The following is a 25,207-nucleotide window of genomic DNA, read 5'->3' as shown; positions in this document are numbered from 1 at the left end:
GAGGGCGAGACGGAGGCCCACTTGTCGACGCATTGCGCTCGAGCAGACGCACACCAGGCGACGCAGAAGCAGACGCGTACACACGCCAGGTGCTCACCTATAGGTAGAGTACAGGGCACCTTGGGCGCCATGTCTCAGCCCCTGCCTGTGCCCGCGCCGGCGGCAGCCTCCTCGTCGGACTCGGACTCAGACTCGCTATCGGCCTCGCTGCGACTCGACGACACCAAGGACAAGCCGCCGCCGGAGTCTGCGTCGCACGTCAGTGAGAAAGGCGGCGCAGCTAAAGAAGACGATTCAAGTAGTGCAGGTGGTTCCAGCGGCAGTGCCAGTGACAGTGCCAGTTGCACCAGCTCCGCAAGCGAGGCCGTGTCCGACTCGGCCTCCGTCTCGGCATCCGACTCGGCCGCAGTTGATGTCGAGAGTGACGATTTGGAGATGCGCAGAGAGGTCGCGGACATTGTCGAGGGTAACGAAGGAGTAGGAGACGATGTCGATGGTGGCGACGAGGCCGAGCTTGATGCCGGGCCAGAGACCAGTCCCGAATCGGCCGTAGAGCCCGAGGTCGACGTCAAGATCGGCAAAGAACTCGATGACGGTTCAGAGTTGGGTGACGAGGCCGAGCTTGATGCCGGGCCAGAGACTAGTCCCGAACCGGCCGTAGAGCCCGAGGTCGACGTCAAGATCGGCAAAGAACTCGATGACGGTTCAGAGTTGGGTGACAAGGCCGAGCTTGATGCCGGGCCAGAGACTAGTCCCGAACCGGCCGTAGAGCCCGAGGTCGACGTCAAGATCGGCAAAGAACTCGATGACGGTTCAGAGTTGGGTGACGAGGCCGAGCTTGATGCCGGGCCAGAGACTAGTCCCGAACCGGCCGTAGAGCCCGAGGTCGACGTCAAGATCGGCAAAGAACTCGATGACGGTTCAGAGTTGGGTGACGAGGCCGAGCTTGATGCCGGGCCAGAGACTAGTCCCGAACCGGCCGTAGAGCCCGAGGTCGACGTCAAGATCGGCAAAGAACTCGATGACGGTTCAGAGTTGGGTGACGAGGCCGAGCTTGATGCCGGGCCAGAGACCAGTCCCGAACCAGCCGTTGAGCCCGAGGTCGACGCTGGTGCAAACGCCACAATCGCAGATTGTGCCGAGCTGGCGATTGAGCCCGGGTATGACACCAAGGCAGAAGATGAGCCCAGCGCCCGCACTGACTCGGGTGCTGCTCTTGATGGCGCTTCCTATGCCGATGGCGGAGATTCCGTGCTGCTCATCCCCGCTGATGATGGCGGTGAGACCAACTCTTGGGCCACGACTGATCCCGACCACTCACTTGCCGACGACCCCATCGATGCCGCCGCGGCCGAGCACGACCACGAGCACGACTACGAGCACGAGCACGAGCACGAGCCCGAGCCGGGCTCTATTCTCGAGCGCCGTCAGAGCCTCGGTCTCGAGCACCCGACGCTCAAGCGCCCACCCGGCCCGTTCGCTCGCCATCCACCGTCGCTGCGCTACTCGTTGGCTGCAGATGACATTGTGTTACGCATTCGCGCTGCCAACCTCGAGGCGGACGACGACAACAATGTCTGTGATGTAGAGCCAGAGCCGAAGCCAGAATCAGAACCAGGACCAGAGCCAGAACCCGAGCCAGACCTTGTCTCGCTGCCCTCCAGCACTGATGCTGTGGCTGTGAGCCCCACTCGCCCCAAGCCCGCCAACGCCGTCGCCAGCCCCGAGCCCACCACGCCTGATGTCGCTGCCTTGGCCGTCGTTGCCGCTGTTGTCGACTCGCCGCCGCCTCTTCTCCCTGCCAAGGCAAGCCCGGTTCATCTTTCAGAGTCGTGCCCATCGTCGTCACCCGAGCCCGAGCCCGAGCCCAAGCCCGAGCCTGAGCCCGAGCTCGAACCCGAGTCGTGGCAGTACAGCTCAAGCAGCTCAACACCCACGGCCTCCGCCTCCGCCTCGCCTTCCAATCCCGCTCCCGCTACCGCGTCTACTTCAGACTCGGATGACTCATACAACTCGTCGTCGCTGCCACCATCACCGCCGCAACTCGCGCCCGAGTCCGAGCCCGACACAGCAAAAGCGGTTGCGCCTCCGCTGCCGATTGCCGTCGAGCCGCCGCTCGACCCGCTTGACGCCGAGATCATCGAGCTCGAGCGACAACTGTTTGCTCTCCCACCAGCTGTCGTCGCACTCGACACCCGCGATGATTCCGTCGACCCTGCGGCTGCCATTGTCTCGGTCGAGCACACCCTGCCGCACCGCAAGGAACCGCTGGTTGTCAAGGTCTCGCGCTCCATCATTCGCGCCCGCGAGCATGTTGCCCTCTCCGACTCGCGGCAACGCCCCAAGTTCCGCGCCCGAGACGACACTTCTTGGGTCGCCACCTCGATGCATCCGTTTGCGCTCCGCCGCCACGCCCTGCCTGCAGACAGCGAGCTCGGATCCGTGCCGCGCCCGATTGACATGGACGTCGTCACCGCGCCGCCGCGCGACCCGCGCCCCGCCTACGTCGAGCCAACCCCGAGCGTCGAAGCCCGATTCGCCGCTGCAGCTGCGCTCGAGTCTGCAGACCCGGGCGCCGCCGCTCAGGGCCGTGCTGCTGGTTTTGCCACCACTTTCAAAGCCTCTGACTTTGATGCGCTCATGCCCGAGCCGCTGCCCGAGGTTCGGAACAAGAAGAAGTTCACCGTCGTCAAGTCGGACGCGCTGCTCACGCCGCTGCGCAAGGCGCTCCCGCCGCAGCACCGACCGGTCTCCGCCGCCAAGGATGCCATAGCGTCGCCACTTGCAGCCTCGCCAAACTCGCGCCGTCCGGCATCAGCGTCGCCGCGGACTCGCACCCGCCGCACTGGTATCAAGACTTACGCTGCGTACGGGGCCCGGTCCAAGGCCGACGACCCATACATTTTCCTCCGCACTGGCCTCCGCAAGGGCTCGACGCTGGCCTCGGCGCGAAACACCAAGCCTGCTTCCGGCTCGCCGCACGGCCGCTACCGCCGCCCGCAGGGCGCAAGGCGTCGGACCCCACCGCGCCAAGGCTCCGCCGAACCCAAAGCATCCTCGATCTCGCCGCTCATGCATCCGCCGCCGGCGCTGCAGCGCGATGCCCTCGCCGTTCACATCTCGCTCAAGTCACTCTACGCAGAGCCGAGCAGAGCGCCACGCCAGGACACAAGTCCGGTCCCTGCCTCGGCCCACGCCTCGGCCTCACCGCCGCGCTCCACGCGCGGCGAGGTCGACAAGACCGTCTCGCCGCGCCACACCAACTCGCGCCCGTCGCGGCCAGCAGGCCTCTTCCCCGGCACCGATATTGAGCACCTCGGCCCGCACACGCGGAGGCGCCGCCGGCACAAGTTCCGCCGCCGGCGGTCCCGGTTTGTCGGCGGTCCGTCGTCGCCGCATTCGCTCACCTCAGAGGCATTTGTGGACTCGCACGACTTCTCGTCGCATTGCTCATCGCACTCGCGCTCGCTGCTCCTTGCATCGGGCCTCGAGCTCCCGTCGGAATTGCAGTCGACGGCAAGTCCGTACACCCGCTCGCGACGGACAACTCGTGCCAATGGTGGTGACGAGTCGGCCACGTACTCGTCAACAACAACGCCGACAGCATCCGACAACGACGTCGAACTCGACTCTGCCGACTCGAGCCTCGCACCGCACGGTTTGGCGCTCGCACGACACAAGGTTTGGACTGCACACGCGGTCGACGCGTACGTTGAGCAGCAGGCTGCGCTCCCCGCGCTCATCGGGCACTCCATCTGCGCCTCGGACGAGTTTATCATTGTCTTTGGTGGCCTCGACGCCCGCCAGTTCCCGTCCAAAGCGCCAACCAACACCGTGTACGTCTCGCCCAAGGCCGAGACCCGGTACTGCGAGCTGACGGCCACAGGCCGCCCGCCGTGCCCGCGCTATAACCATGTCGCCGTCCTCGTCGGCCGGCACATGTATGTATACGGCGGCATGACGACATCGCCTCGCGGCGCCGAGGTGGCCACCTCGCGTACCATGCACCGCCTTGACCTCGCCTCGCGCAAGTGGTCTCGGGTCACCACCACCGGCCATGCCCCGCCGACCGGACACACCGTCCTCTCGGGCTACACAGTTGACGATAAGGTGTTCATCATGGTCGGCACCCGTGACGACTACGACGGGCCGACTCCGCTGTTCATCCTCGACACCCGGCTCCACCGCTGGGTCCAGAACGAGTGCCACTGCCACGAGTGCGAGGCTGCCATGATCCGTCCTGCGCTCTTCACCGAGGCGACGGCGCTCTAGGCTAGAGAGCACCGGTAAAGCGAGGGCGTGGGTTGGAGACTGCATTCAATAGTCGCGCTTGGTCGAGTACGTTTCGATGGTCAGCTTGAGGTTGGTGAGGTGCTCGTCAAAGAGCGAGCGGGCGTAGCGGTAGTCGGGCCCGCGAAGGTCGAGCCAGGACTGCGGCATGTTCTCGGGCTCGGTGGCAGGCTGGAACTGGCCAAAGACCGGCGGCCACGAGCGGGCCGTGAATGGGAGTGAGCGCGGCGGCCAGTCGACCGGCACGGCCCACATGCCGAGCTTGACGCCGAGAACCGCGCCGGCGACAGCGCAGTTTGCGTCTGCGTCGCCGCCGCACATGGCAATCTCGAGGAGTGTTGACTTAAAGTCGGTACCGGTGCGGAGGGCGTAGAAGGCTGCGCCGAGCGCCTTGTACGTGTGGCGGCAGGTCTTGGGGTCGTCGAGCCGAAGCGAGGCCGGGGTGGCAGTCATGATGGCGGCCTTGAGTGCGCCCTCGTCGGGCACGCCCACGGCCTTGGCGTACTTGAAGGCCTTCTTGAGGACAAAGACGAGGCCCTTGGCGGTGTGCGAACGCGCGCCCTTTTGCAGCAGAAGCGCGATGGCGACGTTGACGGCGATGCACGAGGCGACGCACCGCGGGTCCGAGTGAGTCACCTGAGCCATGATCGTGGCGTTGGCCGCCACCCGGTCGAGGTCCCAAAAGTCGGAAATGGCCAGCAGTGGCGAGCGGGCCACGGCACCGTTGTCGGCAAACGACTTTCCGTTCTTAAAGTAGACGTTCTTGGCGGCGGCCAGCGGATGCGTGGTGAACTCGGGAGTGCACACAATCTCCACCAGCGTCTCTTCGACGCCGATGGGCCCGGCCTGCCCGGTGGCGACAATGCCCTCGTCGATCCACCCGGCGAGCTTCTCGGCAAAGACCTTGTGGTCGACGTGACCTTTGGCGGTGACGAGCGCGTCGAGGAGCACAAGCGCGGCGTCACCGTCGACGCCCCACACACCGCCCGCCTCGATGCTCGAGTACCACTGCGCACGGTGTGCGTCGTGCGAAGCAATAGTCGGCCCGTACGAGTCGAGTCCGCCGGTGCTGGCAAATGTGGCCAGGTCGTCGGCGGCGCGATCCTCGCAGAGGAGGCCGATGGCCGAGCCAACGAAAAAGCCGTGGAAAAGACCCTGGATCTTTGAGTCGAGTTGGTAGAACTTCATGTCCGAGCAGCCAAACTCAAACTCGACCTGGTGCGGGCCGGCGAGGATGGCGTGCGCGCCGCCGACGTCGCCGCCGGCGCCAAAGAACGACTTGTCCTCTCCGGCGGGCGTACCAGGCGCGCCGCCCTCACCCTCGAGCAAAGACGGGAACCGCAAGACGCCGTCGACCTCCTCAAACTGCATGCCAGGCACCGGTAGGCCCGACGCCGAGAGGGCCTGCGGTGGGCCCTGGGACGGCGACCGGAAAGCCGGTGGCTGTTCGGGCGCCGCCGAGGTGCCCGTGAGCCCGTCGCCGCTCGCCCCGCTCGCCTCGCCCTCTTCGTCGTCGCCCGAGAGCTCCGACGGATCCCGCGACGAGGTCTGGAACAGCGCGGCACCGGTTTTGCGGACCCGGCGCTTGCGCGGCGAGCCAGAGTGCGGCAGCGGCGCAAACTCCCACGGGACCCACTCGACCTTGTGCGGCCGCACAAAGATGCCGTGCGAGGGCTTGCACTTGAAGTAAAAGGTCCCGTTGACCGAGCCCGAGTTGCGGCCGAGCGGCTCGTCGAGCTCGACGCCGACCCATGAGCCAAACTCAAACAGCGTGCCGCCCACAAACTTGACTACGCCGAGGTGGCCCTTGACTCGGACCCGCTGCCCGACCTCGGGATCTTTGTGGACCGGCGCAAAGGCCTCGTAGTACGGAACCGTCGATCGCAGGGCGTCAAGCGCGCGCAGGTGAGGCGGCGTGCCGCCAACCTCGGGACCGCTGTCGCCGGCGCGCCGGGTCATGATGTGGGTCGCCGTGCGCCCGCTGCCGCCGCGCCGCCGCGCCCCGCTCGGCGATGCCAGCCCGGCCGCCGGCGCCGTCCGCAGCTTGGGCGGGAGCGATTCAAAGTAGTGATGCGATGCCCCCGAGTAGTCCGAGTCGGCGTCAAAGCCCGCCGCCGCCTGCGCCGCCTGGAACTTGGCGAGCGGTGACGACATGGCGAGGTGCGCTGCGTCGCCCGCCCGGTCGCGGGCAGCCGTCAGGTAGTGGTGCTCGGTGACGTCCCACGCCCGCGGCGGCTCGAGCGGATCAACCACGTCGTCAATGGGCTCAACGCAGTCGGGCGGCACAAAGGCTCCGTGGTGTTCAGGGCAGTCAAAGTAGAACACGCCTGCAATCGACCCGTTCGACCGGCCCACCGGCTCGTCGAGCTCGATCCCGATCCACGGGCCGGGGCCCAGCAGCGTGTTCCCGATGAACCGCACCACGCCCTCGTAGTCCTCAAAGTGCACAGCCTTGACCCGCATGCCTGGGTGGAACTCCTCTGCAAGCTCCTCCAGCAGCTCGCGGTCCTCTGCCACCGTCGCGTCCAGCCGCCGGCTCCGTCCCTGCCGCATCGCGCCGGCCGTTGCCGGCCCGCCGCGTCGCTTGTTCGGCGAAAGCGACCTGCGCCCGCCTCGCCCGCCGTGAGCCAACTCCCGCACCCTCGCTCCCGTTCCCCCCGCCGACGCCACCCTACCCACTAGCTCCCTTCCGCCCCGTCGGCCCCATCCTGGCTCCAGCCGCCTCGGCCAGTGCCCTCTCCGACAAGCCAAAAATTGCCCGTCGCCTGGAGCGACGACAACGGCCGCCAGCACCCGCCACCTCCCCCCCACACACACACTCTCTCTCTCTCTCTCTCACTCACACTCAGCCTCCCCCCCCCCTCCACACACACACAAACACACACGTACATATTGCTGGTCTGTCGTCCCCTAGCCAGTCAAGGGTACCACACACTACAGAGAGCGAGAGGTGAGGCAAGCAGGCGGCGTCTGTAGGGGCCGGTCCCGGTGCCGGCTGTGGAGGCCCACCCGTCGCCGGCCGCCAACCCGTTACCGGCCGCACACCAGCCACTGGGCAAGCACCAAACACCTGGGCCACACCCCACTCCTCCCATCCTCCCCAAACACACACATACACACACACACACACACACACACACACATACACACACACGTCGCCATGGCGACACTTGCTCTGCAGACACTCCTCTATGCACCCGGCCCGTTCTACTGCTACCCTTGGAAGCCCGTGGTCAACGCCTTGGCTGGTGACGGCTACGCCACGGCCTACAAGCACTTTCGCCGCGACCATCGGACTGCGCCGAATCTGGCCCTCCACATGGTCTGCTTAGTCTTCCAGGTCCTGGGCAACTTTGCGCTCCTCGACACGCTGGATAACATTGTCGCGCCGCTGCTTCAGGGCTCTCCCATCGCGCGGCCGATTGCCGCGGTCACCGCCGCCGGGTGGGCTTTGGCGCTCGCTACTGCCCCGGCTCCGTTTGTGTGTACCCTACTCGCCATCGCCACCGTGGCCGGCGGCTTTTGGGCCTCCCCGGCTATTGATCCCATGCTGCTCGAGATGACCTGCATTGGCACCTTTCTCGCCGTCCTCCTCCTCACCCTCGGTGTGTCCAAGAAGGTCCTCGCCGCCACCGCCGGCTGGGGTGCATGGTTTGGCCTGTGGGCCGGCTTGGAGGCCTACGCTGGCCTGGCACTGGCAGGCTCGCGCGCGACGGCATTGGCGGTCCTGGCCGCTTTCGTTGTGGCGGCGGCGGCGTCGCCCAAGGTGCCCGAAGCTCCGGCCATCGGAGGCGCGCTCGCCTGCCGCGCCGTGGCGATCCTGACCGGCTCGCGCCTCGCCTTTCTCTGGGGCTGCTCCTTTACCGCCCCGCTCATGCAGGGTACGGCCCACAAGATCACCGGTGAGACAGCCACCCTCATCAACCTCAACAAGGCCAAGACGTCGGCGGCAGCGGTCGACACAGCCGGCAAGGTTCGCTTTGAGTGGGCTCACGTCACCTTTTTCCCCTCGCTCGCCTTCCACTCGGTCTACCACTCGCTCTCAGCGCCGTCGTCCGCCTCGCCGGCCTCCAAGGCTGACTGATCTGTTTGGCGCGCGCAAATGTACACACACACACTCTCTCTCTCTCTCTCTCTCTCCAGCATCTGGCAGCGCAAGACCACGAAAAAACAGCTTGCCGCTCCTCCGCAAGTCCTTCCCTCTTCCACTTGGCACCTCGCCACCTTTCTTCATTTTCATTGTTCGTTCCCTCTGCCACGTTGCACCGCCGACACGACCCACACCGACAGCCTCCGCCTACGGCCTCCTCATCCCCTCCCTCACCCCTCACACACACACACACACACACACACACACCCTTCCTCCCTTCCTCCCTTCCTCCTCCGCCCTCCTCCCTTCCCTCCACCTCCGCCTCCCTCATTCCTGCTTTCTCCCCCCCCCCCTCCTCCCGCTCTTCTCCCTCCCTCCACCACCGCGCTCAACTAACTCTGTTTGCGTTGCCCCCGCTTCTGTCCTCGTTGGGCACGTCCAGACCTTGCCCACCATGGCCGAGACATCCCGCCCCTCAGACGTTGGCATTGTGGCCATGGACTTCTACGTCCCCGCCACGTGTGTCGACCAGGCCGAGCTCGAGAAGCACGACGGCGCTTCGACCGGCAAGTACACCATTGGCCTCGGCCAAACCGCCATGGCGTTCACTGGTGACCTCGAGGACATCCATTCGATCTGTCTGACGGTTGTCTCCTCGCTCGTTGCCAAGTACGGCATCTCGTACTCTGACATCGGTCGGCTCGAGGTCGGCACCGAGACCATCATTGACAAGTCCAAGTCAGTCAAGTCGGTCCTCATGCAGCTCTTTGCCGAGTCCGGCAACGATGACGTCGAGGGCATCGACACCACCAACGCGTGCTACGGCGGAACCAACGCGCTCTTCAACTCGATCAACTGGATCGAGTCGTCGGCGTGGGACGGCCGCTACGCCCTGGTTGTCGCCGGTGACATTGCGGTGTACGCCGAGGGCAACGCGCGCCCGACCGGTGGCTGTGGCGCCGTCGCCATGCTCATCGGCCCAACGCCCCGCTGGTGTTCGACACCAAGCTCCGCGCCTCGCACTTTGAGCACACGTACGACTTTTACAAGCCCGACCTCTCATCCGAGTACCCGACCGTCGACGGCCCGCAGACCATCAAGTGCTACCTCCGCGCCCTCGACCGCTGCTACGACAACTACAAGGCCAAGTTTGAGAAGGTGACCGGCGAGCCGTTCAACATCAACGCCATTGACTACGCCGCCTTCCACTGCCCGTTCAACAAGCTTGTCATCAAGTCGTTTGGGCGCTTCCTCTACAACGACGTGCGCACCAACCCAGAGGCCTTTGCCGACGCCCCCGAGCTCGTCACCGCCGCCGCCGTCGCCGAGGCTGACTCGTACGAGAAGGGCATCCTCGCCGCCTTCCTCAAGCCCAACGCCGAGCGCTTTGAGCGCGTCGTCGGCCCCTCGGTCGCCATGTCCAAGCTCTGTGGCAACATGTACACCGCCTCGGTCTACGGCGGCCTCCTCTCGCTCATCGCCAACCTCGACGACGACGCCCTCGCCGGCAAGCGCATCTTCATGTTCTCCTACGGCTCCGGCATGGCCTCCTCGCTCTTCTCGCTCACCGTCAAGGGCTCGCTTGCCTCCATCCGCGAGAAGACCGACGTCGTTGCCCGCCTTGCCGCCCGCACCGTCCGCACCCCCGAGGAGTTTGTCGCCAAGCTCGCTCTCCGCGAGGCTGCCCACGGCTCCGCCCCCTACACCCCACTGACTCGCACGATGACCTCCTCCCGGGTACCTACTACCTCACCAACATCGACGACATGTGGCGTCGCACCTACGATGTCAAGGCCTAACTTGGACTGCCGTATCTATCTTAGTAACAAGCCCCCATCCCTGCCCGCCCTGCCCGACAGGGCTCAATTCACTCCCGCACGGCCAACTCGTCTCCAGGGTCATGTCAACCTACTCAGAGACCGAGGGCTCCTCCAGTGCTGGCTCCTATGAGAGCTACGACAGCCACGATGATGAGGTCTTCAGCCTCATGGTCAAGCACAAGTCCACCCAGCTCGTCACTGACATCATGAGCCGCAAGCGGTACGCGCTACCAGTATCTCCCTCCCTTCCCGGCTCTGTCTGCTGCCACTTCGTCCAGCGGGAAACCCACACTGATCCCCGCCCACACCCTCTCCCACTCCCCCCCCCTTCCCCCCTCCCTCTTTCCTTCCTCTCGCTCTCCCCCCTCCCTCCCATTCCAGTCTCTACCATCCCTCGCCTACCATTCCCTCCCAATAACCCCTCTGGATGACAACGCTACCACTCCCCATGGAGCTGTGCAGGCAAGTTGTTCGTTCGAGGTTCAGCGTCTGAGTTGCTTTTTTGCGAGCGGGCCACTCACCGTCTGCGGTATTTTTTTTCGTCCACAATGCCAACAACGCAGTGCGCTTTATGATGCCGCCAAAGAGTACCACATCGACCTCAATGCGTGGAAGCACCAGTTCAACAAGGTCTTTGCTCGGCAGGTCGAGGCGCGGATCCTGGACAACATGGTCGACGACGTCTCAGTCAACGTCATGTACACGCTGCTCGACAAGTTCGGCGACGTCGCGTCGCGGCAGGAGGCCTTTGTCATGTACCTCACGACGCTGATGGACGCGTTTAACTCGCGGTCTAAGAAGGTCAAGGGCGTTCCCAAGGACGAGGCCGAGATCATTGTTCTCCACGAACTCCGCAACCCGGTGCTTTACTCGTGCGTCCGCGACTGGTACAACACATACAACGTCGTCAACGCCGCCGTTCTCAGCAAGCGCGGAATCAAGTCCAAGACCGCGCGCCGAAAGCGCGAGCACGCCGTCTCGTCATTCTTCCGCTCGCGGAAGCGCGGCAAGGCCGACCCGGCCGAGGCCGTCGACCTCTCGTCGGCTTCAGTCGACGGTGGCTCAGACCTCGACATCTCCGGCTCCGAGTGGATGGACGTCTCCGAGACCTTTGTTGAAGAGACCGACGATGGCGCCGGCTCGAGCACGGTCGGCAAGGGCAAGAGCAAGGGCAAGAAAAAGTCCAAAAAGTCCAAAAAGTCCAAGAAGAACAAGACGTCCAAGGACAAGGGCAAGGGCAAGGACGATGCCTCGGATGACACCGACTTTGCCTACCAGCCGCCCGAGCTTGATGCCGAGTACGAGTTCGAGAACGACCTTGACATGGAGTGGAACGACGAGTTCCAGTACCAGATCTTTCGCCTCCGCGAACCCACCATGGCCACCTATGACGCCGAGACAGGTCGCGCGGTCGAGGAGGGCGCCAAGAAGGCTGCTGACGAAGGGGAGGACGGCAAGGATGACGACAAGGACGACGACAACTCGTCATCGACTTCGAGCTCGGACCGCGCCCGCATGCAAAAGCGTGTGGATCCGGCCACCGCCGTCGAAGTTGTCCTTTCCATCACCGACAAGTTCTCATCGATGTTCAACAACCCCAAGATCAAGAAGCTGCCGCGTAGCGAGCGCGAGGCCGCCAAGACCGCCGCCCAAAAGTCGATGTGGAACACGCTCATGCGCCTTCGCACCCGCCTCCTCAAGGAGACTCTGCACCGCGTCTACTCGACCCTGCAGTCGACGTACTGCAGCCAGGCGCTCAAGGTCCTCGATGACTCGGTCTACCAGCGCCGCATCATCCCTTCCAACGAGCACAAGGACGACGTCGCCATCCGCATGCTCGCCCTCCGCGTCTCCACCAAGGCCGCCGCCTACCTCCGTGCTCTCACCACCGAGGCATTCAAGGGCTACTACGCCTACCGTTCTGAGCTCTTTGACGAAATCATCACAAACACCGGCGAGAAGGAGGCCCGTTTCGCCGCCTTCTTCAAGATCTTTACCAAGTACAGCATTGGCGCCGCCAAGGACCTTGCGCCGCTCAGCTCCACATCTGTCGCCCGTGCCTGGGAGGAGGCGTACAAGCTTGGTCGCAAGTACCCGATCTACCAGCCGGCTCCTGAGTCGCTGCCCTCTTCCAACTCGTACGACTCCGACAACGAGTCGACCGCAGACTACTCGGCCTACGAGTCAACTCGCTACGACGTCTCCACCTCGGCCCTCGACGACGACGACGCCGGCGACAACGACGACGACGCCGGCAGCGGGCCCGCAGCCTTTGACTTTGGCGCCGAGGAGACAGATGCCGGTGACGAAGACATGTTCCTCTTTGCTGCTGTCTCCACCGACGCCGAAACGGATGCATGTGGCACCACCGGCTACGACACCGATGGCACCGACGGCACCGACGGCACCGACGGCACCGATGCCGACTTTGGCGCCACCACCACTGACTACGACACTGACGCCGACTTTGGCGCCACTACCACCGACTATGATGATGAGCAGCAGGAAAACCTGACGTCAACTCTGGCCTCGTCGTCCTCGGCCAGCTCCTCGTCATGCTCGTCTTCCATCGCCTCGCGCTCGTCTTCGTCGAGCGCCGAGTACCGCGTTCTCTTCACCCGAGCCAGGCTCATCTCAGAGCAGCAGGAGGCCCGCTCAACCGAAGACTCGACTGCCACCGACGATGATACCACCGCCACCGACGGCGACGGCTACGATGATGACGACGACGACGACGACTATGACGACGACTATGACGGCTACGACGACAGCGACGACGACGCCACGTCGACCTACATCTCGTCTATCATCTCCGACCTCGAGACCTCAAGCTCGTCTGCCATCGAGGGCCGCGTCGGCATCGCCATCGATGCCATCGACACCGCATCCTCGTTCTCGTCATCTGGCTCGGTCGACGATCTCGAGAAGGCTAGCAAGAAGGTCCGCAAGATGGATGAGGTTCTGGTCAAGAACCCCAAGAAGGTTGCCGCGTGCTACAAGGCTGCGCTCAAGTACCGCGAGGCGCGGTTCGAGATGGCCCAGCTCCATTCGCTCTTCCATGATGCTGTCATCCGCGTCGGCGAGGCAAAGGAGCGCAAGCAGTACGAGCGGAGCGTGAAAAAGGTCTGGTTCCCAGCCCGCAAGGCGCTCCTCGAGTTCAAGGTCACCAAGCTCTACATCCTCACCGCTCAGCAACGCCACGAGCAGCAGACCGTTGACGCCATCGAGCGCAAGCTCCGCGAACTCCGCTCCGCCGCCGACTCGCAAAAGGCCCAGACCGAGCGCAACGACCTCCTCGAAGCTCAGAAGAAGGCCCGGTTTGCCCTCACCACCGCCTCGGACAAGTTTGCCAAGGTGGCCAAGGACATTGCCCATGAAACCGTCTACGGCTTTATGTACGGTCTCCTTGGTCGTGTCCTGCCCATCATCGCCTTCTCGCCGACGTTTGCCATCGATCTCTACGAGCAGTGCGTCAGCACGCCGTTCGCCTCACCGCCGCCACCACCCGTGCCTACTCAATCGCCGGCCTTGACCAGTACATGGATGCCCGCGAAGACGAGTACCGCCTCCGCCGCAAGGTCCGCAAGCTCGGCCGCAAGTGGGTCACTTTTGTGCAGGACATCTGCCCCTCGCTCGAGGCCTACAACTCCGAGCTGCATCACACCCGCGAGCGCCTCCGCGACTACCATCGTGCCCTCGAGCGGACCCGCCTCCACTCGCTGGAAGCGCTCTTCCTCCAGGAGCAGGCGTTTTCCTCGCAAAAGACGTTCTGGGAGCAGGTCATGTCTGAGATCCGCGCCGCCAAGAGCGACATGACCAGCCGCGTTGGCCCGTGGTTCAACACGCCCAACCCTGAGGCTGCCACCCTCATCGAGACCAAGCTCACCCAGCTCGCCTCGCTCTACCAGCAGCGATCCGTCCGTGCAACCGCTAACTTTAATCAGTTCTCAGCCAAACTCGACACCGCCGTCGCCGAGGAGCGCGATGTCAACGCTCAGGTCGAGGCCGAGGTCGAGACTGTCCTTGCTTCAGTCATTTTCCACGTCCCCGAGAAGGAGGAGTCGATGTGCGACAAGGTCTGGTCGTGGCTCATTGCCGTCCTCTGCTGGTCGGGCACCTGTGGCGGCCTCTTTGCCACCTTTGGCCGCGAGCTCCAGTCGTCGGCCGCGGTCAAGTACCACACCTCCCGCGCCCTCAAGTGGAACATTCACCGCATCCTCCTCTACCTTGGCTTTGTTGTCGGTGCCATCTTTGGCCTTGTCTACTTTATGGCACTCTCGTCATCGTCAACGCGCATCGAGCTTGCTGCCCCAGCCGCGGGCTCGGTCCTCTCGGTCTCGGTCCAGGCCTGCTTCCTTCGCCTTGGCGTTGGGCCACCAGGCTCGCCGTTTGTGTTCTTCCAGGAAAGCAACCGGTTTGGCGAGTTGGCGGCGACAAACAGCTCGTCCGTCGCCATCACGCTCCCGTCGTCCGAGTTTGACAACCCAAACATCCCTGTTGACTTTGTGCCGCTCACCGGCATCCGCCCGTGCCTTGTCGACCTCACCGTCCCGTCCGGCTTTGCCGGCAAGCTGGCCATCAAGGCCATTGGCGAGCAAGAGTCGGAGATCGAGGGCTCGCTCGTGCTCGACGCTGCCACCGGCATGCTCGACATTGCTGGCAAAATTGTTTACGCTGAGCTCTACGAGCTCCAGGGCGCGGACATGCACGCCCAGGTCGAGGCCGGCTCAGTCCAGGTTCACTCGCTGCGGACGGCGACGTTTGACGTCAACACCACTTCGGCCGACGTCACCCTCACTTCGCCCAACGCGCTCAGCGTGGCGGTTGCCTCGCCCAACTCGTACTACTGTGCCGTGGCAGCCGGCCCGGGCTCGTCGTCAGGCGGCGTCGGCTCGCCGGCCGGCTCACCGTCGGGCTCGGTGTCTCTCGCGCCCGATGCCTCGGGCTCGGCTGCTGTCACCAACGGGTCTGTGGCGTCGGCATCGGGAGTCATTGCGCTCCAGTCCGTGCCAGCGCGGACCAAGGTGGCCAGCTACGGCTTTACGCTTGCGGCGAACACAACGTCGCTGCAGGTTCAGGCCAACCTGCCCAACCTCTCGCCAGCCGACCAGGCGCGCGTGGCGGAGCTCATCGATCCTGTGCTCAAGGAGGGCGAGGTCCATGTCGCCGAGTTTATCAAGTTCAAGGTCCGTGGCGCCGGTGCGCTCTCGTCAGGCTTTTGGTACTACACTACCAACGATCTGTTTGCGCTCCTCACGCCGGACCTCGCGCAGTTCTTTGGCCTCACCATGATCTCGCCGCCGGTCTCGCGCGCCTCGTTTGCGCAGCATCCAGGACTCTGTCCGTTTGACGCCTCGCCGGTGGCCGCCGAGTACGCCAACGACGCCCGGATGGCGCAGACGGCGGACATGCTCTCGCTCTACTTTAACGACATTGACGGCATTCTCACGTGGCGGCTCTCGGCCGAGGACTGTCTCAACGAGTTTGTCGAGTCAGACGTGCCAGGCAGCGAGCGGGCGCGGTGCATTTCGATGTGGAACCGTGGCAAGACGACTGTCATCATTGTCTTTGCGCTTGTGCTCTCGATTCTCCTCGCCATCGCTCTCATGTCGTTCGGCGTCTACTTTTACGCTGTCCAGGAACGCCGCCTCCAGCAGAACATGCTCGACGACCACAAGTTTGCGGTCCTTGCCGACGGCGAGTCGGTTTGGTCCGAGTTTGAGGAGCGGCGCGTGGCCCAGTTTATCAAGCGCAAGCTCTCGTTCTTTTTCTATCTGGAGATGCTCCTCCCGAACGCCACGCCCGAGGATGCGCGCGCCGACCATGTCATTGTCGCCGAGACCACCCACAACTTGTTCTATGAGGTCTGCACTGTTCTTGTCCATGTGGTGGCGGTCAACCTCCCGATCATTCCCTCGATGTTTGCCACGGTCTGGTTCTGGCTCGCTGCAACCTCGCTCGACTTTTTCGCCTCGTGGCACCGCACTACCATCATTCTCATCTGGGTTCTTGACGGCATCTATCTTGCCCTCGCCACGCTCTTCCTCTGCAAGTACTACCTTTCCATCAAGCGGGTGGTGCTCGGCGAGCACCGGCGGATCAACACGGCCGAGTGGTCGCGCCTTCGCCGCTCTTTCCACGCCGTCGTCCGCTCTGCACTCAAGATTGCCAAGGTCGCCTACCGCTGGGTCGGCTACGTCTGCGTCTTTGTCTCGCTCATTTACGTCTCGGGCGTCTTCCTCTGGGTCACGCTTGGGGTGTTCATCAACCCGGCCGGCGCCATTCCGGTCTTTGTGGCTATCATGGCGGTGGTGACGCATGTCGTGACGCTCCGCCAGCGACTGACCTCGTTCTTTGAGCGTCTCCGCGACATGCTCGAGGCCAAGGTCCAGGAGCTCATCGAGGACATGCTCCCCGCCGAGCTCCTTGGCTCGTTTGACCGCATTGCCACCACCGGACAGATTTCGTCAATTGCGGCGACCAAGCTTGCCGAGGCCGGTGTCAACCCGGACCAGCTGCAGGGCTACCTCCGTGTCGGCTTTGTCCCGCGCTCGTTCCAGGCCAAGCTCTACGAGCGCGCTGGCGTGGTGACGACTGGCCTGGTTGGCACCTCGGCCGGCTCGGGCTTCCTCGTCAAGGAGACACGAAAAGACACTGTCTCGCCAGCGTTTTCCGCCGAGATCAAGGCTGTCGGTCTCTCAGTCCCCCAGCTGCAGACCGTCTTCCGCTCGGGCCTCGCCTCGAGTGACGTCCTCCGCAAGCTTGAGATTGTTGGCTTCAACACGGCGCTCCTCGATGGGCGCGTCTTTGACGAGATTGCGCTCGGCACATTTGGCTCGGGCGCCGGAGTCTCGGACCTGGAAGTCGCACTCGTCGAGCTTGTCGGCGTCGACATCCCGCTGCACCTCACGCCGGATGAGTTCCTCATTGAGCTCCAGACTGGCGTGCAGACCGGGTACGTCTCAAGCCATATCCGCAAGGCGCTGGCCTTTGCCGGCATCAACACCACCTCTCTTTCGAGGATGATCTTTGACCGGCTCGCCAACTCGTCGTTCATTTCGGCGGCCGACAACGCTGAGCTCCGCAAGCACAGCATCGACCCGTACGAGCTCTTCCACGCCCTGCACTCGCTCGAGGACGCGTCCGACTGGCCGATTTCGGTGATCAAGAAGGAGCTTCCGCCGGCGCTTCAGACCAAGCTTGCACGGGTCTCGGGCGCGGACCAGATTCTCACCAAGATGGTGTCGGACGTCGAGTCGGACCCGCCGGCCGAGCTGGTCCACGATTTGGAGAAGCGCGGCCTAGAGCTGTTCGACGTCAAACGCCAGCTGGGCCGCGGCTACGTGAGCCAGAGCGTGCGCGAGAAGCTTGCAGACCTTGGCTACGACGTTGACTTTTTGGCATCGGACGTGCTCTCTGCGCTTCAGTCTGGATGGGTCCCGCCGACCAAGCTGCGGACCCTGCTCCAGCAGACGACGAGTGTGTCGCTTGCGGCCATTCGCGGCGCGCTGCAGACCTCGTTCATGCCGGCCGAGGTGTACACGGCGCTTCGCGAGTGCGGGCTCGAGCCTGCATCGCAACTTGAATCTGTCCTCGAGCAGCTGATTCAGGGCTTTGTTCCGTCGTCGCTCGTCAACCGCGTGTACGCACTCGCCGAGCGGGAGCAGCGCAACGACGCCATTCTCCAGGGCGATGGTGAGATTCCGCCGTTTTCGCGGAACCAGCACAAGGCCTCTGTGGATTACAGGATTGAGACTGTGGTGAGCGGCCTGCGCTCGGGCGAGCTCGAGTCCAGTGCCGTCTCCTATCTCCGTGAGTGGGGCGTCGACACCTCGCCGATTCTGGTCAACGACGAGACGAGTGCGCCGCTGCTTCACCAGCTTCGGGTAGGCTTTGTCTCGAGCGAGTACCGCGGCAAGGTGCGTGACGCGTTTGGCCTTCAGCCCACGGATCTGTACGTCAACTCGCTCATTGGCCATCTCATGCGTGAGGTCATGCGGCAGGGCATCATTCCGCCGCGGGTCAAGACTGCGTTCCGGATGGTGATGCAGACGAGCAGCTCTGTGTCGGTCTTTGACAACATCGAGCTCTGTGACGAGAACATTGTCAACGCGCTGTTTGAGCCGCAGTTTAGCCATGTCGTCCAGCAGCTCTCCCGGTTCGGCGTCAACGTGACGGCGCTGGAGGACCAGCTGAGCAACAAGGATGTGCAGGGGACGACGCGCGGGCGGCGTGACCCGTACCTCGATGAGGACATGCGGCGCGGGCTCGAATCCGCCGGCATCAATGTCGACCGCCTCGACCAGGAGCTGATGTACTTGCTGCGGACGACGACGCGCGAGACGCTCGACCTGCACTACCCGCGGGTGGCAGAGGCGCTGGCGCGCGCGGGGCTTGGCCTCGCGGCGCTGCAGTCTGAGCTTATTCACGGCGAGGTGAGCAGCAAGACGATGGCCGGCGTGACGGCAATGGGCGTCAACCCAGCGGTTGTCGAGCCGTCAGGCGCGTTGTTCTTCCAGCTCAAGGCTGGGTTCATCGCGACGTCGGCGTCGACAATGTTCAAGGCGGCGCAGGTCGACCCGTGGGCGCTCCGCGACGAGCTGCTGGAGAACCATGGCCTGCTGCGGTTCGAGACGCTCGAGCAGCTGGCAAGCGGTATGGACTGCTCGCTCTTCCAGACCGTGTGGAACTTTACCACCAACACCTCTACAGGCGGGCAGTCGATCAAGGTCTTTGTGCCCGAGAGCGTGCAAAAGTTCCTTCCCCGAAACATCGGTGCGACGGTGGAGACGCTTGAGTCGATGTACGAGAAGGAGGGCAGCAAGAACGAGGAGGGCACGCAAAGCAGCTTCAACCTCGCCAGCCTCGCGGTGCGGACTGTGGCAACCAACGACTCGCCGGCACGTGCCGAACTTGCCGCACTCCGCGGGCAGCTCGGCGACGCGGTCGACGAGGACATCAACGAGCTGACGGTGCGGATCGGCGAGATGCGCGAAAAGGTGCGCGCCCGCATGGGCAAGGACAAGGAGTACTCGAAGCGGGTGCGCAAGGAGATGCGCTCGCGGCAGGCCGAGCTGGCTAAGCGCGCCAAGGCCATGCGCGACCAGGCGCGTGGCGACGCCGAGCGCGCCATTCAACGCAAGCGCGAGTCGATCGAGAAGAACGCGCAGGCCAAGTTCCAGCAGCGCAAGGCCGAGGCGCTGGCGGCCGTCAACCAAGCACGGGCACGGACGGCCGAGGTCGCCGCCCGCGTCTCCGAGGCTGTCCGGCGAGTCATGGCCCTCTTTGGCCTCTCCATGCGCGCCATTGTCGCCATGATCATTGTCTCGACCGCGCTCCTCATCGCCACCGTCGTCTTCCTCCTCCTCGGCATGTCGGCCCTCGCCGGCACCTCGTTTGTCTCGGCCGCCGTCTCGTCCGGCCTCACCATCGCCGCCGCTCTCGGCATCAACCAAAAGCAGGCGTCGTCGGCCATGGCCGTCGACCCCAACGAGGCCATCGCCAAGTTTATGCGCTACATCCAGTCCGAGGTTCTGGATCTGCTGGCATAACGCTTTAATCCATGCGTCTCCGTGTCGGCCGCTATCACGCGCGGGCGCGCCTCCCACCTCAGGCCGCAGGCCAAGCAGGCGTCGCGCAGCGTCGGCCGGTGACCTGGAAGTCAAGCATCATCGAGATGTTCACTTTGAGACGCGCAACAACGCGTCCGAACGACCGCACCGATTAGGGTTCATAAGTGCTGCGGGGGATATCCCCCTGCGCAGTGGCTGCCTTTGCTGTCGTTGTTGCGCCAATTGAACTCGCACCGTTTTTCCCAGCCTCTCCTTGCCCTACCCACTAGCCATTGCCTACCGCCTCTCACGGGATGGCCAGCGATGCCGAACCCCCCCCCCCCCCCCCCCCCCCCCTCTTTGCTCCCCCCCTCCCCCCCCAATAACTCCATCACAACGTCCCGATGCACCGCACCACCCGACGTCCAAATGCCGATCCGCCGCTATAACGCCGCTCGGGCAACGCTCCATCAGCCGTGACAAAACCCATGAGCCGCATTCACGCACATGCAAGCCCCATATTGGGAGCCAGACGAGCCACTGTTGTTCACGAACAATCAATTGGACATTTTTCCGCACGTGGCACCGCATTTCTTTCGTCATCAAACGGCAGCACCACCTGGCCAGTCAGCACCCCTCTGCACCATGGCGCCTGCACTGTCTGTCTCGTCGCCAGCGTCGTACAGCCACGCACGGTCCAAGCGGTGTGTCATTGGCATCCACGGGTCGTGGTATGATGTCACTGACTTTATCCCACAGCACCCGGGAGGCGACTTGCTGTGGAAGTTTGCCGGCTTGGACGCCACCGAGGTCTTTGTCAGCTTTCATCCACGCGGCGGCGTGCTGAAGCAGGTTGCCGGGTGCAAGGTCGGCTCGTACACACGGACTGCTGACCCAGTCAAGACCGAGTACGCCCGCATGGCCCGGGCCTTTGTCAAGGCGGGCTTTCTCTCCACCTCGACCTCGTGGCTTGTCATCAACCTCTCCCGTGTCGCTGCCCTTTTCGCCCTCATGCTCTGGCTTGTGCTCTCGGCGAACCAGTTTGTGCTCGGCGGGCTGGCCCTGGCCCTGTTCTGGCAGCAGTGCGGCGGCTTTCTCCACGACTGCATGCACTCGAACCTGACGTACAACATGACGTTGGACGGGTGGCTGGGCTGGCTCTTTGGCACCGTCGCCATCGGCATCAACTCGGACTGGTGGAAGCGCGAGCACGATCTGCATCACGCGCTTGTCAACGCGTACACCACAGCGCCCGAGACGCAGTCGTCGTTTGCTCGCGACTATGGCGTGCCAGACGCGGTTCTGGTCCACCCAGAGGAGACCGAGGCCGCCAAGTCGGTCCCGCCCGGCCCGTCGGAGGCCTCGTCGGCGGTGGAGAAGCGTGCGGCTGATCTTGTGGAGCGGCGCCCGCGGTCGTCGTCGGACGCGCGGTCGTCGTCGCCGAGCTCGACACAGCCGCACGAGCTCGGACTCCCGGTCCTGCCGTTGGAGAATCCGCGCAATGTGGTGCAGGCATACGCGGTCGACATCCAGATGAAGGAGGACATTTGGGCGCAAGCGCTCGATGTGGTCCCGCTCTTCCCTCGGACGCGCCGTTCAAGTGGCTCCTCTCATACCAACACATATACTTTCTGCCTGCTGTCTTCTTCCTTGGCCGCATCGGCATCCTCATCAATGCTTGGAAGCACGAGCGGACCGTTCGCCAGTGGTCCGGCTTTGTCATCCACTTTGCCGCCACGGCGGTGCTCTTCAGCTACCTGCCGTCGTGGCGCGATGTGGCGGTCTTTTACGCTACCGCTGCTGTTGGCGAGGGCGTCCTGCACATGCAACTCATCATCAACCACTACATCAACGAGTGGGGGCTCGACGAGAACGTCGCCCACGACTTTGTCCGCTGGACCTGCCAGGTCACCCACAATGTGCCCTCGCCGCGCTGGCTTGACTGGTTCCACGTCGGCCTCCACCTGCACATCGAGCACCACCTCTTCCCCAAGGTCGCACGCTGCCACTTCCGCGCCATCCAGCCGGCTGTCAAGGACTTTGCCGCCAAGCACGGCATGCCATACCGCGAGCTGCCCTTTGCACGCACCCCCTTCGAGCTCTACCGCTCCTTTGCCGAGGGAGCCGCTTCGGTCTGCGCCGTCCCTGACCCTATCCCTGACGCGGAGGATGTCGCGCTCGTGGCCGAGTAGGCTCATCGATCTGCCTGCCTCTGTTCCGCACCTTGTCCGTATGCTCAGTGTTGTACACTCATTCGTTCGCTGTCTATGAGAGGAAGAGGGTATTAGGAGGGGGGGGGGGGGGGGGGGAAGAGGTGAGATGGTTTGGGGCGGAAAGAGCTTCGAGGTCATCGCAGTACCCACATGCTAGCCCGATGCTGACCTGATCTGGTGCCAACACCAACCGGGTAGCCTAGTCGCTCACTGGCCGTGGCCTGCTGAGCCAACAACACACGTGACCCCTCCCCCCTCCCAACACCCCCCTCCCCACCCACCGACCCCGCACATACTAACACCCGCCGCTGACGACACTGCGACATACGCTATGGCCTCGCCTCCATCTTACGACGGGTTCGAGGCCGCGTCACGGCCAGCGGTGCCTCCCGACTACGACACGGCCCTCCTCTCGCCGCCCGACTACGACGACATCGCCTACGACCACTGCTACGCAACAGGAGTCGATGGACTCGCCACCTCGAACCGACGGCTGCTGAATCTGGGCATCGATGACGCAGAGGGCATGCGGCGAGTGGATCAGGAGGCCATGCACGCGCTGCGCTGGCGGGCCGGCGCCTTTGCCGCCTTTCTCCTCGTGTGCAACATGGCGGTGATCGTGGCGTCGCTGGCGGCCGGGCGCTCGTTTGGCGTCTTCTTTGCCGGCAACTTGGCATCGTTGGTTGTGTTTGCCACCGGAACCGCGCTGCTCTTCCCGCTGTCGCCGCTGACCCGGATCCGGGTCGGGCAAGCCTACTTTCTACTCCTGCTCACCTTTACCGTCCTTGGCCTCGCCGCGTGTCTCGTCTTTGCTGTCATTGTCCCGCGCAGAGTCACCGCCCTCTGCAACGTCTCCAACTCCAAGTGCAAGGCCGAGTCGATCGCCAAGTACCGCGCCTTTGCTGTGATGGCGGTCCTCACCGGCGCCGTGCTCTTCACTCTGGCCTTTACCCACTATGCGCGGCTCTCCTTTGTCCATCTCGTCGCCACCGAGCGGTACTATCTCGACGATGCGCAGGCGAGTAGCCTTGCCCTCCATGGGCCTGTCCGCCGGCTCGCACGATTCCTCCCGCGCTACGGCCGGTTGTGGCGGCGCATCAAGGCCGGCCTTGCCGCTGCGGCTTCGCCGCCACTCCGCTGCCTCGCCATCTGCCTCGGTGGCTGCGCCGGAGCATTCGAGGCTGTAACTGGCGGCATCATAGACATGTTCAATCTCTCCGAGGACGCTGGCGTGTGGTGCTGCGTCATGTTTCTCTGTGCCTGGTTCTGGATCGCGCTCATCGTCTGCATCCTTGGTTCGCAGTTTGGCTGTGCCATGCTCGAGCTGCTGCTCAACCTCATACAGTCTCTATAATATGAGCGCATAAGACGTCGCGTAAGAGGTGCAAGTAAATGCGATCCTCCACCCCCCTCCCCCCCTTCCCCCCCGGGAAACGCCCAGCGACTCGGGCGCTGGCCGTCAGTTGGTCGGCTGCCAACCGTTCGGCCTCCCCCTCCCACCCCCCACCCCACCCACACAGCCGCACACACGCCACTCACAGCCATGTCGCGGTACCAACCGGACCTCACAATTCCGGCAGGGTTCCAGTACCTGGTGCAGGACTTTACCCGCGAGGTCCTGCGGACGCAGCCGTCCAACATCTACCACTTTGGGGCCCACTTCTTTGCCTCCAAGCTGGAGGAGCGGACGGCGCCTCCGCCGACGGCTGCGCCTACCCACCTGCAGCCGACAGAGCTGCGCGAGCTGCTTATGGACGCATTCCTGGCCCAGGACGAGCAGCGCAATGGCTTCCTCCCCAGGACGAGCAGCGCAATGGCTTCCTCCATCATGCCCGCTTTGCAGAGGTACGTCTTCCCTTCCTCCCTCATTCCTTCCCGGGCGGGTTGGGCCGTTGGACTGGACGGTGGCCGAGAGACGGGCGGCTGCTGGCTGCGCAGCGCCCGCTACCACGCTGGCTGCGCAGCGCCCGCTACCACGCTGCCGTGAGAGAGAAGCGGCAGGATCGGGACAAGGGAGCGACTTACAGTAGAGTATTTGGGGTTGGGCCGTGTGGAGGGGTACAGATCTTCCGTGACCCACGTCTGGAGCTCAACGAGACGCAGATCCAGCGGGTGATGGCGGATGCGGAGGAGAACGACTATGGGATGATCGAGTATGCCAACACGCAGTTTGTGGACAAGGCGGTCAAGGTTATCACGAGCATGTACGAGGCGCCGGCGGGGAGTGTCGGCATCTCCGACGCGCCTGTCGACGTCCTCGTCGGCCGCGGTATGCACCGCGAGGACTTTGATCGCTTGCTGGAGGACTGTTTCTTCTCGGTCGATCCGCACAACTCGGGCATGATGTCGCGGTCGGAACTCCGCCGGGCGCTGGCTGGCTGCGCTGTCGGCTTTACCCGCAAGGAGGTGAACATGCTGATGCACGCGGCTGACGAGAACGCTGAGGGCATGGTCACGTACGCCGTCTTTCTGCCCAAGGCCTTTGACATTGTGCGCTACTACGTCAACACCACGCTTGGCACGCCCGGAGCTACCATGTCGTCGCCCGAGTGGCGCGACGCCCTCCTCGACACCTTCCAGTCCAACGATCCGGACGCGTCGGGCTTTATGCACCGCATCCTCGCCCGCAACCTGCTTATGCGGTCGGGCCTCGGCCTCACCCACTTTTGCATCTACGAGCTGCTCTCGGCCGTCGACGAGGACGACGCAGGCTTTATCTCGTACGCGGACCTGGCGTCTGTGGCCGGGCCGATGCTTGCCGCCCAGCTCAACGACATGGCGTCGGCGGTCCAGTACGCAAAGTACGTCCGCAAGCACGCAGTCGTCGATCTTGGCGAGGTCGACATCAAGACCTTCCTCAAGATCTCGTTTGGCTCGTCGCGCGAGATGTCGCGTGCCGAGGTCGCCGCCCTCCTCCGTGCCAACGACGACATTGTCTTTGCCCCGCACGAGGTCAACGCTCTCCTCTCGACCGTCTCTGAGGACGAGGCTGGCGTCGCCGTCAACGACTCGCTCCTCGCCCTCGGCTACGACATCATCAAGTACCTCGCCTTCCGCAAGACCTTTGCCGCGTCGGGCGGCGATCTCGCAGCTGTCCCGGCCCGCGACTCGGCCGCCGACATCATCGTCTCATCGGCCGTCGCAGCCTCGGCTGCCGCTGCCGCCGGCACGTCGGGCGGCGAGGTCGGCGACGACCCGGACCGCGCCCTCTCGCTCATGTGAGCCGCGGCTCCAGCGCCGCAC

General features: G+C 64.1%; 7 protein-coding genes across 7 annotated transcripts; 6 read left to right on the top strand and 1 right to left on the bottom strand.

Annotated features, from left to right (window-relative positions):
- Nucleotides 1–129: 129 nt before the first annotated feature.
- On the top strand, nt 130–4,272 carry AMSG_00737 (surface protein Pls; the record flags this gene model as incomplete). The annotated part of the gene is made up of 1 exon (XM_013907012.1): nt 130–4,272. The coding sequence occupies one exon, from the start codon at nt 130–132 to the stop codon at nt 4,270–4,272; it is 4,143 nt and encodes a 1,380-aa protein (XP_013762466.1).
- On the bottom strand, nt 4,255–6,843 carry AMSG_00736 (ADP-ribosylglycohydrolase superfamily protein; the record flags this gene model as incomplete). The annotated part of the gene is made up of 1 exon (XM_013907011.1): nt 4,255–6,843. One exon carries the CDS (start codon nt 6,841–6,843, stop codon nt 4,318–4,320), a length of 2,526 nt encoding a protein of 841 aa, XP_013762465.1. The 3' UTR covers nt 4,255–4,317.
- A 564-nt stretch (nt 6,844–7,407) lies between these two features.
- AMSG_00735 (uncharacterized protein) lies at nt 7,408–8,374 on the top strand (the record flags this gene model as incomplete). Its single annotated transcript, XM_013907010.1, has 1 exon — nt 7,408–8,374. Exon 1 carries the CDS (start codon nt 7,451–7,453, stop codon nt 8,372–8,374), a length of 924 nt encoding a protein of 307 aa, XP_013762464.1. The 5' UTR covers nt 7,408–7,450.
- Nucleotides 8,375–8,834: 460 nt separating this feature from the next.
- AMSG_00734 (hydroxymethylglutaryl-CoA synthase) lies at nt 8,835–20,017 on the top strand (the record flags this gene model as incomplete). The annotated part of the gene is made up of 5 exons (XM_013907009.1): nt 8,835–9,341; nt 9,389–10,117; nt 10,299–10,420; nt 10,764–13,671; nt 13,737–20,017. 5 exons carry the CDS (start codon nt 8,835–8,837, stop codon nt 19,749–19,751), a joined length of 10,281 nt encoding a protein of 3,426 aa, XP_013762463.1. The 3' UTR covers nt 19,752–20,017.
- A 379-nt stretch (nt 20,018–20,396) lies between these two features.
- AMSG_00733 (delta-6-fatty acid desaturase) lies at nt 20,397–21,943 on the top strand (the record flags this gene model as incomplete). Its single annotated transcript, XM_013907008.1, has 2 exons — nt 20,397–21,320; nt 21,353–21,943. The coding sequence occupies 2 exons, from the start codon at nt 20,397–20,399 to the stop codon at nt 21,941–21,943; spliced, it is 1,515 nt and encodes a 504-aa protein (XP_013762462.1).
- A 352-nt stretch (nt 21,944–22,295) lies between these two features.
- Nucleotides 22,296–23,372, top strand: AMSG_00732 (uncharacterized protein; the record flags this gene model as incomplete). The annotated part of the gene is made up of 1 exon (XM_013907007.1): nt 22,296–23,372. The coding sequence occupies one exon, from the start codon at nt 22,296–22,298 to the stop codon at nt 23,316–23,318; it is 1,023 nt and encodes a 340-aa protein (XP_013762461.1). The 3' UTR covers nt 23,319–23,372.
- A 120-nt stretch (nt 23,373–23,492) lies between these two features.
- Nucleotides 23,493–25,186, top strand: AMSG_00731 (uncharacterized protein; the record flags this gene model as incomplete). Its single annotated transcript, XM_013907006.1, has 2 exons — nt 23,493–23,809; nt 24,029–25,186. Exon 2 carries the CDS (start codon nt 24,080–24,082, stop codon nt 25,184–25,186), a length of 1,107 nt encoding a protein of 368 aa, XP_013762460.1. The 5' UTR covers nt 23,493–23,809; nt 24,029–24,079.
- Between the last annotated feature and the right edge of the window lie 21 nt (nt 25,187–25,207).

The sequence above is a fragment of the Thecamonas trahens genome (genome assembly GCF_000142905.1).
Source record: "Thecamonas trahens ATCC 50062 unplaced genomic scaffold supercont1.3, whole genome shotgun sequence".
Classification (NCBI taxonomy): domain Eukaryota; order Apusomonadida; family Apusomonadidae; genus Thecamonas; species Thecamonas trahens.
Note: the sequence above shows the minus strand (reverse complement) of the source record. Positions and strands in the feature narration are given on the sequence as shown.